Here is a 17,581-nt window from a genome sequence, read left to right as displayed (position 1 = left end):
TCTGCAAACCTAGACAACAAGTATTCACTTTTTTTCCAACTCATCACTAGATAAGCATAGTAAGATTTCTTCCAACGTTCATACTGGGATATTCTACCTAATTCAATACTTATTGAACTGTTTTTTTAATGTAAGCAATTCAAAAAATCTAAGCTAACAAGGACTAACTACATTATCTATATCTCTTCTCTTTCTGTCGACATTGAGTGTTCAAATTTTTTTTTAACGTTTTTCTGTTTTTGCAATATGTTAACGTTACAATCGTCCTTTAACAAAAAAAAGGAAAATTACATTCTTTAACAATCTTGTTTAAAGTGAATGGCGCTATAACGCAATGCCATCAGTAACCCTATTCTTACTTTCGAAAACGCATTCTATTTGAATATTCCAATGTTCGATAATAAACAAATTTATGTTCAAATATGGCTATCACACGACACCATTCGTCCCTAACATTTAATGAGCAAATAATAAATTATTTCCGGCGTGTGGAGCTTTTAAGCAATTAGTAACGTTAGACTCTAACTCTATGTAAATAAAAAATAGAATGAAACAACGTGTTTTCCTTTTGACTCAACTATCTATCAGCTAGACTTTCACTTCTCACAGACTAAGATGTTTCTACAGTCAATATAAGCTTTAAAAAAACATCAATAAAATTTTAATTTTTTTAACATAAACATTTAAGGTTTGTGTGTGGAATCAACACTGAGTCCTTGTATTTTCTTTTCACACTAAAAACCACCATTTCCTTAAACGTTTTCAAAGAAAGTTTTATCGAGAAAACGAATATTATGGTTCTGATTATTACGCAGCCGTGCCATGCTACTACCGTCTTCTAATGAGTCAAGACTAACACTTTTTATTTTCATTTACACGTCAAATAAATTTAATACTTTTAGTATGATAGTCAATAATACTCCTTAACAACTAACCGAGTATTGTTTGCATTATGTAATTTTAATTAGGCAATTTATTTTGAAATATTTCTGAGTAATATCTACAAAAATGTGTTGTCACTTAATTGCTTGCTTAACATTGCTGTAACGATAAAAAATGAATATGAGTTCCGACACAGACGCTTCACTAACACTATGCACAATACTCTTAAATGCTATATTTGATACGTAATTGATACAAGACCACTGTCTTATCAATGTATGAGGGCTACTGACGATATGGAAAATGTGCCTCATAGTACACCAGTATTTTAACAAAGAAATGTTGCTTTCTACAAAAACGAAAAAATTAGAGAAACCTTTTTTTCCTGGAAAAAACGTGAACCGGCTGTTAGTTTATTCTTCGTATGTTTTATTTTGATATAGGTAGTTTAAAACTACAGTTACATGATTTATCTTACGTATTTCTATCAACTAAATAATCGTAAATCCTTATCATAGTGTTTTATTTTCAGTGAAAAAAAACGTTTGCAACCATACTTTTATGAAGTAAAATGTTGCAGAATTTATTTTGAGACAATTTTAAAATCATTCAACCATATGAAAATTTTCTTTTGTTACGATACATTATCAACTGAGAGATAACCAATCAATATTAGCTGAATAATAATAACGTTACACTGAACCCACACTTTATAAAACATAATCCACGCATCAAACATCTTCAACCTGGCAGGTTGCAATATTCCGCAGAAACTATTCTAACGTAGTAAAATTGCGAGGATTTTGTTTTTTACAACTCTTTTTTTTTATTCGACAAACTCAATGTTAGCTATAAACTTAAATATAATTTTCTTGATTTTGCGTTTTTTTTTTAAAGAGGATCGTTATAATGTAATAAATTTCGGATCAACAATCCGTTTAATATTTAACCTTACACTAAAATTATATTTAAAACCATAATAAATAAAAATTTTAAATAAAAAATTAAGGGTACAACATATTAGTTTTTTGACAATGTAATAAGTATTATTGCTTTTTATATCGCAAATTTAGCATTTACGGATTACGGAAGTTGACACCGGCGAACTTAGAGGACGATGCCAATTCTTCTTCAATACGAAGAAGTTGGTTATACTTGGCAAGTCGTTCAGATCTACAGGGAGCGCCTGTTTTAATTTGACCACATCCTAATCCGACAACTAAATCAGCAATAAAGGTGTCTTCGGTTTCACCCGATCGATGCGATACCATAACGCCCCAACCATTTTTGCGTGACATTTGAGCCGCTGATATAGCTTCAGAAACAGAACCAATTTGATTAACTTTCAGCAAAAGAGCATTGCATGCTTTAACATTTTGAGCTTTTCGAATCCTTTCACAGTTGGTGACAAGCAAATCATCTCCAACGATTTGAATAGATTTACCCAACGTTTCTGTCATTTTTTGATAATGAACCCAATCATCTTGATCAAATGGATCTTCAATAGAAACCATAGGGTATTTTTCACAGAATTGTTTGTATATTTTAGTTAATTCGTCTCCTGATACGATTCTCGAACTCTTTTCTGATTTGAAATCTAAATTGTAAACTTCTTTTCCATTTACTTTTTGGAAAAACTCAGATGCAGCAACATCCATTCCAATTTTTACTTTGCCTGTATGATTTGCAGCTTCAATAGCTTCAACAAGAATGTCCAGAGCCTCAAAGTCACTTGATATATTAGGAGCGAAACCACCTTCATCACCAACGTTCGTTGCATCTAAACCGTACTTCTTCTTGATGACAAGTTTTAGTGAGTGATATACCTCAGCACCGATTTGTAACGCTTCGCGAAAGGATTTCGCGCCAACAGGAAGAATCATGAATTCTTGCATTGGAAGTTTGTTACCCGCATGGCTACCACCATTAATAACATTGAAAGCTGGAACAGGCATTATCAACTTCTCCATTGGTGTTCCGTTTAATGTTGCAATATACTTGTACAAAGGCAACCTTTTAGCTGCGGCTCCAGCGCGACATACAGCCATTGAGACAGCCAAAATAGCATTAGCTCCAAGCTTAGACTTACTCCATCCCCACTCATTTTTAGTACCATCAAGCGTTTCAACAAGCAACAGATCAATTTCTTTTTGGTGCGTAACATCTTTACCGATAAGAGCTGGAGCTATAATGTCATTAACATTGCTACACGCCTTGAGGACACCTTTGCCTAAATAACGCGATTTATCTTTATCACGTAGTTCAACGGCCTCATAAATTCCGGTGCTTGCTCCGCTAGGAACAGCGGCTCGAAAAAGTCCATCAGCTGTTTCCAAGTCAACCTCAACAGTGGGGTTACCTCTTGAGTCCAATATTTCACGAGCTTTGATTGATTTAATTACTGCCATTTCTTAAGATTTATTCGAACAGATTACGTTCTTAGTTATTGACTCTACTACAGAAAATTTATTCTACAAGCCGTTGGGACAGCATTTATCCTGTTGTGTAATACCGTATACAAACATGTACTCTATAGGGACGTCCCGTGTTTCTATTGTTCTCGAAATGTTTTAAATTTATTAAGAAAATCGTGCTAACATAAATTATTACTTTTACAAAATTATGTTACGATATAAAAATTTTATGACATGTGCTATTTTTTTTAAAGAAGGTGATGATATAATAATCAGTAACAGTTCATTATAATTGTAGTACGAATGTACGACATAACGTAGTCTTCCCTATAATTACGATATTCATTTTTTATTTGACTGAACGTACACCTTTTTTTCTCTGGCACTCGACAACATAGTAAATTTTTTTTGTGATCAAGACGAGATAGTAAGGTTGGTTTTATTTTAACACAAAACTAGAACTGTGGTATCCCTCCAACACCCCTAACAGGACCTTCCAAGCCTAATATGAAGAGAATGACGTAAATTTAATAATCTTATTCTTATATGAATTTTACCGATGGGCGTATTCCCGAGAACTGGAAGCATTGGTGCGCCTCGGCCCATACCAACAGGTACGATTCCGCGTCCAGCGGCCATATTCACATCCGGACGACGTGTCTAATTATACAATATCAGTAGTATAACATCTTTTACGTGATACCTGTGGTGCTGGAGGAGCTTCAGCTGTTATGGATATAATTGATTCACCTCGAATTAAAAGAAAACCTATACTTCGTTTAATTTCTTTTTCTGTGGCTAACAATACATATAAAACAAGATACACATAAGTACTGCACATACACTGTCCTTTTACTTTGACTCTTCGAAACTCCTCAGTATCAGCTAAAACGACATTCATATGACGATCGAACGCCATGAATGTGCCTACAAACATTCGCGCATCCTAAACACACTCACAAAAGAGTTGAATTATTTTCGACATATTAAAAAACGACATTTTTACATCAACTGTTACACGGATTCGATAATTGATCCATTGTTGCATTCGCGTATTTTTACCCTGAAAAAAAATGACAAAACATTGGACTCATAATAGATTACTTTCTAAATGTCTTAAAGTATAGAATTTTAATAAGACCTATCAATTTTTTAAAAATTTCCTTACCATCTTCTCAACACTTTTTTGTCGATTTCAATCTTAATAAGGGTCTTTTTTTTTAAATGCACCCTATTGATATGTAATAGTATCTAGAAAATCATGGTACATATATTACGGAAGCCTTACTAGTTACCCAAAACAGCTATTTTTCCTGATAGTCTTTGACGAATTACCACACAGCATGCAGCATTTTTCAGTAGCGATGCATTTTTTCATACCGCAAACACATAATGATCGGCATCAAGTAGACATATTTGTTTAAGGGATTGAAAAAAAATACATAACTTTTTCTAGTATGATTAAACTTGAATGTAAATTTCGTTAGTTTCAACTTTTTTTTAAATTAAGCGAAAAAACGGGTATTTATTCATTAAGTTTTGCATAGCTCAAAAACGGACATAAACGTGACAACAAAACGTTATACTATATTGATTATTCATAAAAAGCAATATTATTGTGTAGTGAAACTCACGTTTTCACAGTAACAAAATTTTTCATTAAAAAAAAAAGAGTAACAACTTGTTTAAGCTCATTGTTGATCAAAGAGTAAAATAAGATACTTTCGAGTGTAACGTCTTTGGCCAAAGTCTCACAGACAATTTAAAAGTGAATAGTTTTTCTTTTGAGATTTCCGACATTTTTAAAAGTCGATATATTCCTACTAAAACTTGTTTTCCTCGTCTGAACGACGTAAAAAAAAACGTCAAGTTTCTTGAAACTTTGTTGTTAAAAGATATATTCTTATGCTTAACGCTTCTTTTCTTTTGCCTGAAATTGTACATACTACCAGAAATATTCTTAAGTAACTTAAAGCTTGAATAAACGATTAATGTTTTTTTGCAATGAGACATTTTTTACCTTTATTTAACAGTGTTTTTTCTTTTAATATTATTGTTCCTTTGAACAGAAAATGAAAGATATCATACAAATTAAAACTACGCATTTTATATACATTTTTTAATGCAAGCCCTTAGAGAGTATAGTAAAATTAATCTGAAATTTACAACACTAGGTTTCTAATGGAGATAAAATAAAAACATCTTTCAGCAATAACGACATTATCACTGGGGAACTTTCCAATAATTTCGATTTCGCTACATTAGAACTGAAAATAACAAACGAATTTTTCATTGATCAGTGTTACTAAAATAATATATTTTTAGCACGTGGATTATTTATTCAAATAATGTAACTTTTTCTTATTTCATAATAATAAGATATTTTTCTATTGTATTCCATATGCAGATGTTAAGGGTTTTGATTGATAATAAGAATAATTTGCGTTCGCGGAAGCCAAAATGTATCGGTGTTAGTCGTCAAGGATGCTCAATTCCGATATATTGACTCACATGGGTCGCTATTTTTATGTAACACAAACAGCGAATCGTACGAGAGTGATACAACAATATTGCAATCCAGTCTGACTAAAATATATAGATGATATAACGATGTTATTTTTTTTTAATAATAATATGAAAAAACACTATTAAACGAGTGATTTTATTTTCTTATGAAAGAATTCTTTTTAATTGTTTTTTTCACTCTGTGTAAAATATATATTTAACACTTCACAGTGCTGGGAAACATCTTTATCAATAAAAAACTATTTCATACTAGTTGCCAATTCGTTAAAGGTATTGAATAACCTGGCGGTTTTAGCTATCAAACGAGATGTGGCCATGGGTTTATACAAATACTGTAGTGAATCTGTTCTAATATTTTAGAAATTGTACATAATGAATGAAAGAAAAAAAATCTTTTTTAGATTAAAGGGTTTTTAATGAGCCAGGATATTTAATGAGAGTAACATTTGTTCTCTTAACGATTTTTAAAACGATAACTTCAATAACGTGGGGTTTACTTAAATATAGAAAATAAAGAAGGTGTTTAAAAAGGATTTTACCTATCCAGTTTAAAGCTAACACAAAAACAATACTCTAGACCCTTCAATAACCTCTTGAAAATTAGAACAAAATTTTTCTTGTAAAATCAAGTAAATTTGTTATTGTAACTAAAACATAATTTTTATTAAAGAAAAAACACAATTTCACTATAACATGCTTACTCGTCTTATCAAAAATATAAATGAAATTGGAGCATTTTATTGTACGGAACTGTTTGACACGTGATTTCCCGTTTTTGTAACCAACAACCCAAATAAAGAGTAAAAAAAAAAATTACCCTCAATTTAAAATTATTTAGTTGTAATTTTTCACGTAATTTCCTTTAAAAATATTTTTTTTTTTTCGCAGTAATATATTTAATTAAAATTTTTAAAATAATTTAATCTTTTTTTTTTAGGTGACAACCCATATATGTAAATTAATAATTTTATTTTAAAAATAAATTGCTTTAATGTAAAAATTTTAAATCTAAAGCCAAATATAGTTTACTTGGATATAATACGATTCTACATTAATGGTATTCCTGAAAAACATTTTCATTTGAAATAAAGTTGGGTGACATGTCAAGCTAATTTTGTACGACTGTACGCCACGTGCACACAGCTTTAATAAAAAAATGAGTTTTTGTAAGCTTTCCATTTCTTCTTGTCTTTTTTTTCTAATCCAATTTTACAGAAATTAGAAATTCCAGTCATAATTTTTTATTTCAGCATCCATACAATTATTCTGGTTGTGACATACGAAAATTAAAATTGAAAGCAATGGCTATCTTTTGTCTAAACCTTTACTTTTCATGAATAACAACAATAACTCAAATTTATTATAATTTCTAATGATAAAATAGTTCCGCGAAATTGTTTCGTGCGAATATTTTAATTAATCGTATGTTCTATTAAACCCTACTTAATTTAGCACGTCTACCAAAATATCATTTTGTTTTGGTCGCTTAATATTTATAAAAGATTATATCTAATTTTTTTTTAAATTTATTTATACTCTTATTCTATAGAATACAATACCTAACTTTAAATTTAGTTGGTTGAAACACTTATTTTTTGTATCGTTCTTGCTTCATATCTATCTACTTATTTGTTTCTTAGCTTTAAACCATTTTTTTCTTTTTAATGCTTTTAAAGTAGTTGCAAACGCGAGAAATTCGAAATACATTTGGGTGTGTGTATCATAATACTAAATATTTTCGTCGTCAGGTTCCATGTGTATCATTACAGTCATTAATAAAATTTATAAAGAATTTTCAATTTAAAATTCTTTTACTTTTTTTCTTGTTCACTTATTCCAGTAATGGTTTACAAAAATTAAAAAGATACAAACATTCCTTAAGCTTTCTTTACGCACAAATTTTTAAATTGTTGTCATTTGGAATGTGTCACGTGTAGAGGGTAATATTTATATTTAGTTAATTTTACTTTTGTTATTTGAATTTCGCTTTGTAATACTCTTGATAAAAGAATTGAATTTTCGTACCATTTTTTTTAAGTTTCATAAACAAAAAATTACTAAATGATGTTGCCTGATCATCATAAAGATCCAAGACAATTGCGTAATTTTAGTCCATCAATGCACCAAACTGCTATATTTCGACCACATACACCTCCTCAAGCGAATCCACAAACACTACCCAGTGGATCTATGCAATTAAAGTCATATATGCGACCAAGTCAGTCTATACAGATGAATGCATCATCGCCACCTGTGACATCACTACGGCCTATGACATCTATGCGACCTATGGGATCTATACAACCTAACTCCTTAACTCGACTCAATGGAACTATGCAGCAAAATGTTTCCCAAAGGCCTACTGGTGTTATTCAACCCAATGTATCAGTACGATACAATGGACCTTTGCGACCTAATTCTTCTCCGCGACCAAATGCAAGCATGCAGCGTACTTTTTCTATGCGACCAATGGTTCCACATCCACCGTTACCTGCTTCACAGTCAATAGAATCGTTTCGACCTGTAGTCGATTCGGGGCCACCGACGTTTCCACGTCAAGGCTCATCTATGAACATAAGTTCCTCCATTCCACGTCCTCCGGCTACTCAACAATCTCCATCCTTTCAGGAAACTTCAGTATTTCCTAAGACTCAATCGATTGAAAAGAAAAATGTACCGCTACCGGGTCATGCGATAAACAAAAAACTAAGTAGCACGTTTGATCGGCTTCCACCAAAAAATGTCATGGTATCGCAGATGGCAGCAAGAAGGAATAGTGAAGAAGTTTTATCTTATAATCCTTTGCAACATAGTATGGTTATGAAATCTTCAGCAATTACTCGATCAAGTCCAGTTAATGATCCTAGAAATCAAATACAACAAAACAAACATGCAAATAATCCTTCCATTATGCAAAATCATAATATGATGGGTAAACTACCGCCAATGCCTCCGATGAATCAACCGACATCACGAAAGGCGGATGCTGCAAATTTGTTTCCTATTCAACGGCGTTCTTCGCAAATAGAATACAGTCCGAATCTTATGAGTAATTTCTCAAACCTTAATACACCCAAAAATTCGGAAACACCAAATCAATCAAAACATACACCCTTTTCTAGCAACTCTCCGATGACCCCAAAAGTACAACAAACCCCCATTGTTCAGAAAAAAGTTGAAACATCTGAAAATAAGAAAAAGTATACTTCAAACTCATCGTATGATAATGTCAATAACACCCAAGCTGCTGACGTATTGAAAGGCAAGAGCTTGAGTCTGGCAAATCATACAGAACGTCATGTACCGATGCACGCCGCTCAATCGAATTTAGTTGAGAAAAATCCCGTTAACTTATCTCAAGAAAAAATTTTCTCTGATTTTTCACATACTCCAAAACACGGCGCTGTGTTGCACCCCAACGTTCAATCTCAACAGAAACCTTATGAATTGACACAATCTACGCGTGAACACCCACTTAATGTACGGAATTCAACAAATGAATCTTCTTATTTAGAAGACGGTCTTAGAAACACAAACCCACCCAATGAAGAGAACAAAGAGTTCCATTATTCTCAAGGTAATTCTAAGGATCCGCAGGAGAAGTTAAAAGTAGATGAACTTTCTCATGCCCCTAAGGCGATTCAGAAAGAGTTCGGCTTACCTCAGTTACCTCAATCATCGGAAACTTCAGGCTTAACTTCGCAAGTAACAAAAAAATTACCTGTGTCTGTAAGCTAACTAGAAAATATAAAGTATGCAAAACAGAAAATTCTTCTTATCAGCAATCTCCTCACCCAAACGTTTCTACGGAAGTTTTGTCATATAACAAGCAATCAGACCAATTGTTGCATCAAAACAATTCACATATCTTGACAGAAAAATCATTCTTAAAACAAATGCCACCTTTAAAAAACACGACTGATTACAATAAACAAGTGGGTACAAATGATGGCAATTTACTTTTGATACGCGTTAAAATAGAATTTTAAAGCACAACTTGGACCTACCTCTACTGAAAAATTTAAGAGTCTGGGCTCCTCTCTTCTTCCTAATAAAGGTTTGTACACTGTTTTTAATCTTCAAGATTTTATCGGATCCATAATTGATTTCCAACTTTTTTTTTTTTACAACTCATCAAGGAGCTATTGAAATTTCTAAACCTAGTGAATCACACAAAATTTTACCTTCGATTCATGATGATTCGTTGCCTAAGTCCAATCCAAGTATTAAATTTGTAACCACCATTGATATTTAAAACTTTTTTTTCTAAACGAAAATATAGATTCAAGGAAATTCGCAAATAATGCCAATTTAATGAAACCAACTAATGTCAAGGTAAAATTCATCGTTTCACGAAAGAATTTGGTGAAACTAAAAGCAGTCTAAAGGGAATTTATTTATTTATTTATTTTTTTTATGTAGCCTTCCATATCATCAACATTTCAAAAATCCTCAGTTCCATCTAAGCTTAAAACGTATTTTCTTTAATATATAAAATTTTTGATTACAAATACTTTTTTTGGGTTTTGTTTCACTAGTGAATATGCTGAATCAATTCCTAGGCCTTTAACCATTGAAACAAGTATGAAAAGGAATTTTTTTTTTGTTTCTTCTTTATTTATACAGCATTATTTGTTCAACGTTGAAATATTGTACTTGATAAAAAAAACCGAATTGTTTCATTTTTTTTCTTTGTTCGTACAGAAAGTTCTAATAATTCAAGTAACCGTTTTATCAATCAATCGAATTCAAGTGATATGAAAAAAAACCTTTTCAAGCATCATTCAGGAAGCAGTTTAATGAGTAAAGCATTCAACTCAAATCAAAACAATTGCACTCCCTATTCAGATAAGGAAGCAAAGTTATATGATGTTAACGCCAATATGAATAGTCATATTTCAAGGGGAGTTCAAACATATGAATGTTCACGTGACGATGAACGTCCGATTCACCTTTATAGTGACTTATCTGAAAATCTAGTAGGAATGCCGTGTATCAATCAGCTATGTATGCTAACGAAGAATAACAAATCAAAATTAATGTGCATTCAAGACTCTTGCGTACATAACTGTGACGGTAACCTACTCACGTTACCAAAACTTTCAAAAAAAAAACCAATTCATTCGAGTTGCTTTGCTCTACAAGCCGCTAATAACCGGCATTTATGTATAAACGGAGATATGAATATGTACGAATTGTTTAATGATTGTTTATTACCACGGAAAAGCATCTACGTTGATCCACAAAAGCTTTTATGCTGGACAAGTCGCGTCCCCTTTACGTTACGAGAAACTTATTTATACGAAGACTTAACAAAAGGTTTTAATGATTATTGGGAAGAAATTCGTTAGGAAACCATGTGACGAAGAATATTTCACATATTTTGATAAGTCATAGAACATTTAGATTTACTTTTTTTTGAACGAAAAAATTTAAAAAGACACTATTGTAGACGTTTTTCTAAGGAGTTCCCTTTTAAAATTTTTAGCAATCCATACTTTTTATTCTAAAAACTTTGTGTGAAGATTCACAAATTCTGTGTAGCTACACTTATTGGGAAAGTATTTATTAACATCTTCAGCAGTTATTGGAAGATTCAAAGATTGAATGAGTGACTGAATGTTTTGTATATGAATAACTTGAGTATTTTCACGATCTAAAACATTAAAGAAATGGGAAAAATCTTCTCTTTGATTTTTCTGTGACAAAAAAAAAAAAAAACTTAGTTGAAATGTGTGTCACTTGTTGTTAGTTTTGTTTTGTATTAAAAAAAAACATACAGAACGCGATGTATCGATAAACCAATTATAAAAAGTGGGAAAGTTAATACGGGGAATAGACTTTTCAACAGAATACTCTTGTAATTTGTTAAGAAAATTGACAACATTGTTTTGAAGGTTTTTTTCTGTTTTTAAGGTAACACTACTCAAGATTTTCATAACATCTTCGAAATCCCAAAATCCATCCTTATTATAATCAAGCGTGTTAAAAACATGACGTACAAGTTTTGCATTAGTCTGTACCATTCGAATCAATGTCGATGCTTTCTTTTTTTCAAAAACAAATTATAAAATAACATTACAATTTCCTATGTACGTAGAGGAGTTTCTCCTTTTGATATTTATCATCAGATAACATACTTTTAGGTATGTATAAATTTTTTTTTTCTATTAGGATAATATTTTTGAATGCATGTTTTAACAATGCTATAACAAAAATTATTTTTGTTAACAATCTAAAGGAGTTAAACATTTTTAACTGGATGTTAAATACACTGTGTTTTGCTTTAAGATTAAAAAAAAAAAATTTGAATTGAACTGGTAATAGTGAAACCTCAGTAGTACTTGCCTAAAAAAGTTTTACATTTTTTTTTGTGAAATAAATTAATTTTATTTATAAGGAAAATGGACTGCAAAATTAATCATCCAGTGTAGTATGTGGTTGTTGTTATTAATATAATTTTTTTTGGGTTTTTTTTGAGGGGGAATGGTATTTTTCTATTATGTAGCTTGTTTTTTTTTAATTTACTGGTTGATATGTATAGTCTGGGTTTCCCGTTGTATTTACATATGGAATACAATGTCTTGGAGTAGAATTGAATCAGAGTGCAAGAAAAGGACTATTTCGAAGGCTGCTCTACACGCATTTCAGCGACTTGATTCACATGAATACCATCGTCTAACCAAAATATGTCTTTCTATTTTTAGTATACTTTTTGTAGTAGGCTTTTTTTGTTTCTTTAATCGTCTTGATTATCTTTCCAATTATCTTTTTAGTTTCCTTTACGTGGATTAATTTTAATCATATTATGTGCACTTTCCGCAATTTTTTCGTGTAGGTCCACTTTTACAATTTTGGTTTTTAACTAGAACTTTATATCTTTTATAGTATTTCTTCCTCAAATTCATGATGGAAACGTCAGCCGTCGTTGTTTTTTGTTGAGACTGTAAGTATTCAATTTATTTTTCTTCTTTTTCTCTTTTTTTTAAATTTCATTCTCGCTGTCTTGCATTTTTTTTTGTGGAAAAAAGAAATATTGTTGTAACGCTTTTTTTAATTATTTAAAATTTTAGATGCGTTTGTAACAAAATTGTATCATGTTTCATGAGCGTTTTATTGACGGTAATGGGTTTAATCATAGTGGACAATTTTCCTGAAGCCTCTAGAAAAAAAATACCTCAAGATGAAATTATCGTTTCAAATCACGTATCCATTCTAGATATTATTTATTTTATGTCACGCTTAGGACTTCCTAGTTTTGTTTCTAAAGTAAAACACAATAACCAACTTTCTTGTTTTATACTGACAAAAAAAAACATTTCTAGTCATCTGTGGCGAAATTACCGTTAATATCACGATTTTCTAACGCAATGAATTGCATATATGTGAATCGGGATTCTGTTGAAAATCGGTAAATTTGCATATCATGTTTTTTTGTATCGTAAAGATTGCGTTACGTCTTCCTTATGCTTTTATGTTTAATTTCAAGATCCCAAGCTTTAGAGAGCATCCATAATCGACAACGAAATATTTCCAACGGTGAATCTCTTAATACTCTCATACTGTTTGCAGAGGGTACGACCTCAAATGGTCACACAATACTACCTTTTAAAAACGGCGCTTTTTCAACTCTTCAAAAAGTGACGGTTGTGGGTAAAGAGAAAAACATGTCACAACTAGTCGCTTATTTACTTTTATCTTTAGTTTTATTTTATCCTTGTACATATTTTCATCCAGCCTTCGATATTCTTGATCCTATGGTTTACATAACATTACTTGTTGCCTCTGTAATTTCTCACCAAATTGTTTTCATCTTATTAGCTATTCCATATGCTCTATTTTAGCCTGTACCTTGCCGTCTTTACACCACATGGATTTTTAATGTTAGCCCAGAAATTTTACCCCCAAAAAATTCAGACGCTCAATGCGTAAAGCATTTTAAAAATAAAGTAGGACTCTCTCGTGTGTTTTTATTATAGCTATATTTATTTTCAAGGTGTACAATGAAGCTTTATGTGTACTGCAAAAACAGCAAACTAAATATTATGGTTTTAATACAACATCTTCAGAATTTTTGCAAGATCTTTTATTTATGTCTCAAGACAAATGGGGTGATTCGTTAAAAGTTAAAAAACAACTTTATGATTGTATTCACAACAAAGGATCATAATGGCATTTTTAAAAATTTACTTAACAAATAAAACAAAAGTCATATACCAGAATTTTAGTTAAATTAATACTACTTTTCTTAAGTTTGTGTATTGCTATAATTTCTTTTACTCCCGATAGGTCGTTTCATCATATTTTAAAGTTTTTCTACAAAAAGAGACCGTTAATCATTTTTTAAAATACATTCTTAAATACTAAAATAGTATTTTAGTTATTTTCAAATATTTTAACAAAAAAGCTTTGGTTTTTTTTTTTTTGTTTATGAATAAGAATTTAAAAAGCTTAAAACAATTGCTTAGCCAAAAAAATACCAATTTAAAAAAAAAAATATTTTTAATGGTAAACATTTTCATTACGAAAATTCTTCGCGTTTTGCTGAATGTATTAGCTTAACAAAAAGTAAAGTTATTAGGTTTTTGAACAAATCATGACGTTTCAATTATTTTTTATTAATTCTTTTCTGATTAAAGTTATATCACAATATATAATAGAATTGTTTTTTAGTTTAAATAGATTTTTAAATAAAGTAATAATTTTTATTTTGTTTTTATTTTTTTTAATAAGTGTTAAATAAGTATTTATTAAAAATTAGTTATAAAAATAATGTTGTAGCTTCTATTCAAAACCAGAAATTTGACTAAACAAAATATTAAAAGCGTTATTTAAAACGCGTCTATCGTAGTTTGCACATGCTTTACAATTTCAAACATGACAAAGTTTCTTAAATGTATCATTTAAATGACAGGGTAAATAAAGCGAGATGTAAAAGGTGCTTAAAACATGTGTATGTTTCACTTTGAAACACTTGGCGAACCACGTTTATTTTTTAGGTATCTTTTGTTTTTTTACCAAGGGAGTTTTCTTTTAAAATTACTTGCGGTGGTATATCTACGCATCTCATTGAAAAATCTTACTATCTTGTTAAATGAATTATTGGAAAATACAATTGACATGATTTCAAAACTTGAACATACCACTAAAGTTTTTTTACTCTTCTAGCATGGCACATCATTGAAAATATGTTTTCATGCGACATTCAAACCGTCTTAGTCTATCTTTTAAAATACATCAGCCAGACTGCTAGAACTAGAGACTTGATTAAAGTTCTTATATTAAAATTTTTTTAATACAAATGAAAAATAGTGCTAACCGAAAGATTTAATTTTATTTTTACTAATTTCTATTTTATTCGAATCATGAAAAACAATATTAAGCCAAATTGAATGTTCCTTGGTTGGAATACTTTGTAAAATGTACATCCGTTTTTAATATTATACAACAAAGTTTCTTTTTTAACACGTAGATGAAAAATGGAGGGATAAGGTTCAAGTACAATGAGCTTGTTGTAAACTTTCTTCGCAGGGTTAATGAATAGATTAAACCTACAAATAAAAAAATGTGAATAGGTACGTTCTGTGTCATCCGTTTTTTTTATTTTATCTCTCAAGAAAATTTATTTTTTGAAATCAAACTAAAGTTGGCATTTTAAAAGTAATGTATTAAACGTGTAAACATGGTGTAACTCAGTAAAGTAGGTAAAGCTTGTTACATTCGTAAAGATGTTTTCAGGAATCGTTAAAGTTCAAGATTTAAATGACTATCTTTCACCATCACAGGATTGCGTCGTTCAGCTGTCGCAAAAAGAAAATATCAAAAAAATCGAAAAAAAAAATAAACAGTTAAACAACGATACAGCTACTCCAATTCGTCCTGACCTTATAAAGTTGTTTCCTAAAAGAAATAACCATAAAGCTGTTTCTGAAAAAACGATTAATGTTTCACTTACAAACGAGTTAAAAAATAGTATTCAAAATAGTTTAGAGGAACCAGAAACGTCTTCATCTGCTGCTAAAATTTCTCTCTATGATTGTCTTGCATGTTCAGGATGTGTCACTGCATCAGATTCCATTTTTTTGCAAGAACAAAGTTTAGACAAATTTATGTCGCAACTATCCTGCTCAACGTTTAGTGTGATGACTTTTTCTTTAGAATCATTGCGTTTCCTTGCCATGCACTATAAATGTGCCAATTTTAAAAAGTGTTTTCAAAGACTTGTTACTTTTTTTAAGTCAAAACTGGGAATTTCAGTTGTCCTTGATGTATCACTCTTTCATTCATTAAGCCTTGCTGAATTATCTCGACTGTTTATACTCTCTTATCAAACAGCTAACAAAGCGTCAAAAGAAAAAAATTTAGAGACAGCCTTTCATCAAAGTGAAAATGACATATTCCCTATGTTAACATCCCATTGTCCAGGTTGGGTGTGTTATAGTGAAAAAACCCAAAATCAAGCTAATGTTTCAAAAATATCCCCACTTAAATCTGAACAACAGCTTACTGGATTTTTTGTGAAAACCCTTTTAAAAGATTGTTATAACATGCGTAGGCTTTTGCATAAATATCGTCAAACACTTTTTTTATTTCCATATAATCATTTAATCGATAGTCTTCGAGTTATTGAAAAATTTACACCAGAAAAATTTAACAAGCCTTACCTTGTTTCGGAAGCTATTTTTCACGTCACAGTTGTTCCTTGTTATGATAAAAAGCTAGAAATTTTACGAAACAATAGTGTGCTACAATTATCTGATAATGCGATACCCTTTAAAGAAGTTGATGTAGCTTTAGCAACAAGTGAAATTATTGAACTTTTGAATCAACACGGAATAATTTCTTCTAACGATTTTCATGAGTTACTTGTGGAAGAAATTCCAGAAAATTTGGATAACATTTTGCTAGATACTGCATCTTGGTACCCATGGATTTTTTTTTTAGAACAAAGTGTAAAACAAATTCCCTTATACCAAAACATCAAGGAATTTTTTCCCATCATTAATGACCGTTCTATAAAGACATTATTAACGCATGGGTCAAGTGTTTGCCTTTGTTGTCATTCTATTTTGACAAGTACAAAAACAAATGGAACAGGAGAATTTCTCGAGTACGTTTTTAAAATAGCAGCTATGAAATTATTTAATATTCCTTCAAACGAATGCGATGAATTTAAATATACCATTCTTAGTAATAAAGACTATAAGGTGTGTGCAACGTGAGTAGAATTGTTTTCTTCAGTTTATTTTTTTTAGAAGCTTCAACTAACTAATAAAGAGAAAGTTCTTTTAACATTTACTTATGCTTATGGTTTTCGTAATATTCAAAATCTGGTACGAGATTTGACTAAAAAGGATAGCAACCAATTACCAGATTTCGTTGAAATTATGGCATGTCCGCGAGGGTGTAATTATGGTGCCGGCCAATTAATACCGAATTCTTCTAATAAAACGACAACGCGTGATTTGACACTATTTTTTGAAAATGTGAAGGAACCATCCTTCCTTTTGTACCCTCATGAAAATCCATTTGTTTACTTGTTTTATCTGTATACTATGAAAACATGTTCTAACATGTCCACCTCTTCATGCCATGTTGATCGATTATCTATATTTGAAGCTCATTTTCAAGCGTTAACTAAAGGGAGTGGCGATGAAAAGAATACAGGAGTCAATCAGTGGTAGTTGATATACTAAATTCAGGCTCTAAAGTGTGGGAGTGAGAGATGTTTTTCACACGTTCGTTTAATTTATAGTGCT

At 30.9% G+C, this 17,581-nt stretch overlaps 5 protein-coding genes across 9 annotated transcripts; 3 read left to right on the top strand and 2 right to left on the bottom strand.

Moving 5' to 3' along the window:
* Positions 1–1,691: 1,691 nt before the first annotated feature.
* LOC128883677 (enolase 2-like) lies at positions 1,692–3,335 on the bottom strand. The gene has a single exon (XM_054136290.1). The coding sequence runs from the start codon at positions 3,288–3,290 to the stop codon at positions 1,959–1,961; it is 1,332 nt and encodes a 443-aa protein (XP_053992265.1). The 5' UTR covers positions 3,291–3,335; the 3' UTR covers positions 1,692–1,958.
* A 90-nt stretch (positions 3,336–3,425) lies between these two features.
* Positions 3,426–4,593, bottom strand: LOC128884052 (small nuclear ribonucleoprotein-associated protein B-like). The gene is made up of 6 exons (XM_054137079.1): positions 4,465–4,593; positions 4,303–4,359; positions 4,140–4,242; positions 4,000–4,094; positions 3,854–3,956; positions 3,426–3,798 (listed from the first exon to the last, which is right to left on the bottom strand). The coding sequence occupies exons 1-6, from the start codon at positions 4,465–4,467 to the stop codon at positions 3,752–3,754; spliced, it is 408 nt and encodes a 135-aa protein (XP_053993054.1). The 5' UTR covers positions 4,468–4,593; the 3' UTR covers positions 3,426–3,751.
* A 2,387-nt stretch (positions 4,594–6,980) lies between these two features.
* On the top strand, positions 6,981–11,335 carry LOC128883733 (probable serine/threonine-protein kinase DDB_G0276461). 3 transcript variants are annotated; one of them, XM_054136398.1, is made up of 9 exons: positions 6,981–9,551; positions 9,605–9,757; positions 9,804–9,879; positions 9,962–10,045; positions 10,105–10,157; positions 10,245–10,297; positions 10,361–10,404; positions 10,527–10,625; positions 10,671–11,335. In XM_054136398.1, exons 1-9 carry the CDS (start codon positions 7,884–7,886, stop codon positions 11,171–11,173), a joined length of 2,733 nt encoding a protein of 910 aa, XP_053992373.1. In that variant the 5' UTR covers positions 6,981–7,883; the 3' UTR covers positions 11,174–11,335. The 3 variants fall into 3 exon arrangements, with proteins under 3 accessions (XP_053992373.1, XP_053992374.1, XP_053992372.1); XM_054136399.1 differs by having other exon boundaries at positions 6,983–9,399; positions 9,459–9,527; positions 9,588–9,757; positions 10,527–11,335; XM_054136397.1 differs by having other exon boundaries at positions 6,983–9,551; positions 10,527–11,335.
* Positions 11,336–12,138: 803 nt separating this feature from the next.
* On the top strand, positions 12,139–14,408 carry LOC128883909 (lysophospholipid acyltransferase LPCAT4-like). Of its 3 annotated transcripts, XM_054136775.1 has the most exons (10): positions 12,199–12,311; positions 12,367–12,542; positions 12,599–12,656; positions 12,711–12,768; positions 12,896–13,091; positions 13,148–13,233; positions 13,312–13,475; positions 13,527–13,609; positions 13,667–13,771; positions 13,819–14,382. In XM_054136775.1, the coding sequence occupies exons 2-10, from the start codon at positions 12,402–12,404 to the stop codon at positions 13,990–13,992; spliced, it is 1,065 nt and encodes a 354-aa protein (XP_053992750.1). In that variant the 5' UTR covers positions 12,199–12,311; positions 12,367–12,401; the 3' UTR covers positions 13,993–14,382. The 3 variants fall into 3 exon arrangements, 2 of the variants coding, with proteins under 2 accessions (XP_053992749.1, XP_053992750.1); XM_054136774.1 differs by having other exon boundaries at positions 12,168–12,542; positions 13,819–14,381; XR_008459161.1 differs by having other exon boundaries at positions 12,139–12,542; positions 13,312–13,471; positions 13,527–13,771; positions 13,819–14,408.
* Positions 14,409–15,452: 1,044 nt separating this feature from the next.
* On the top strand, positions 15,453–17,560 carry LOC128883606 (cytosolic Fe-S cluster assembly factor narfl-like). Its single transcript, XM_054136148.1, has 2 exons — positions 15,453–17,029; positions 17,078–17,560. The coding sequence occupies exons 1-2, from the start codon at positions 15,551–15,553 to the stop codon at positions 17,504–17,506; spliced, it is 1,908 nt and encodes a 635-aa protein (XP_053992123.1). The 5' UTR covers positions 15,453–15,550; the 3' UTR covers positions 17,507–17,560.
* The last annotated feature ends 21 nt before the right edge of the window (positions 17,561–17,581 follow it).

Source organism: Hylaeus volcanicus, unplaced genomic scaffold, assembly GCF_026283585.1.
Source record: "Hylaeus volcanicus isolate JK05 unplaced genomic scaffold, UHH_iyHylVolc1.0_haploid 12237, whole genome shotgun sequence".
Classification (NCBI taxonomy): Eukaryota; Metazoa; Arthropoda; class Insecta; order Hymenoptera; family Colletidae; genus Hylaeus; species Hylaeus volcanicus.
The sequence above is the reverse complement of the archived record's forward strand: the minus strand, read 5'-3'. Positions and strand labels throughout refer to the sequence as shown.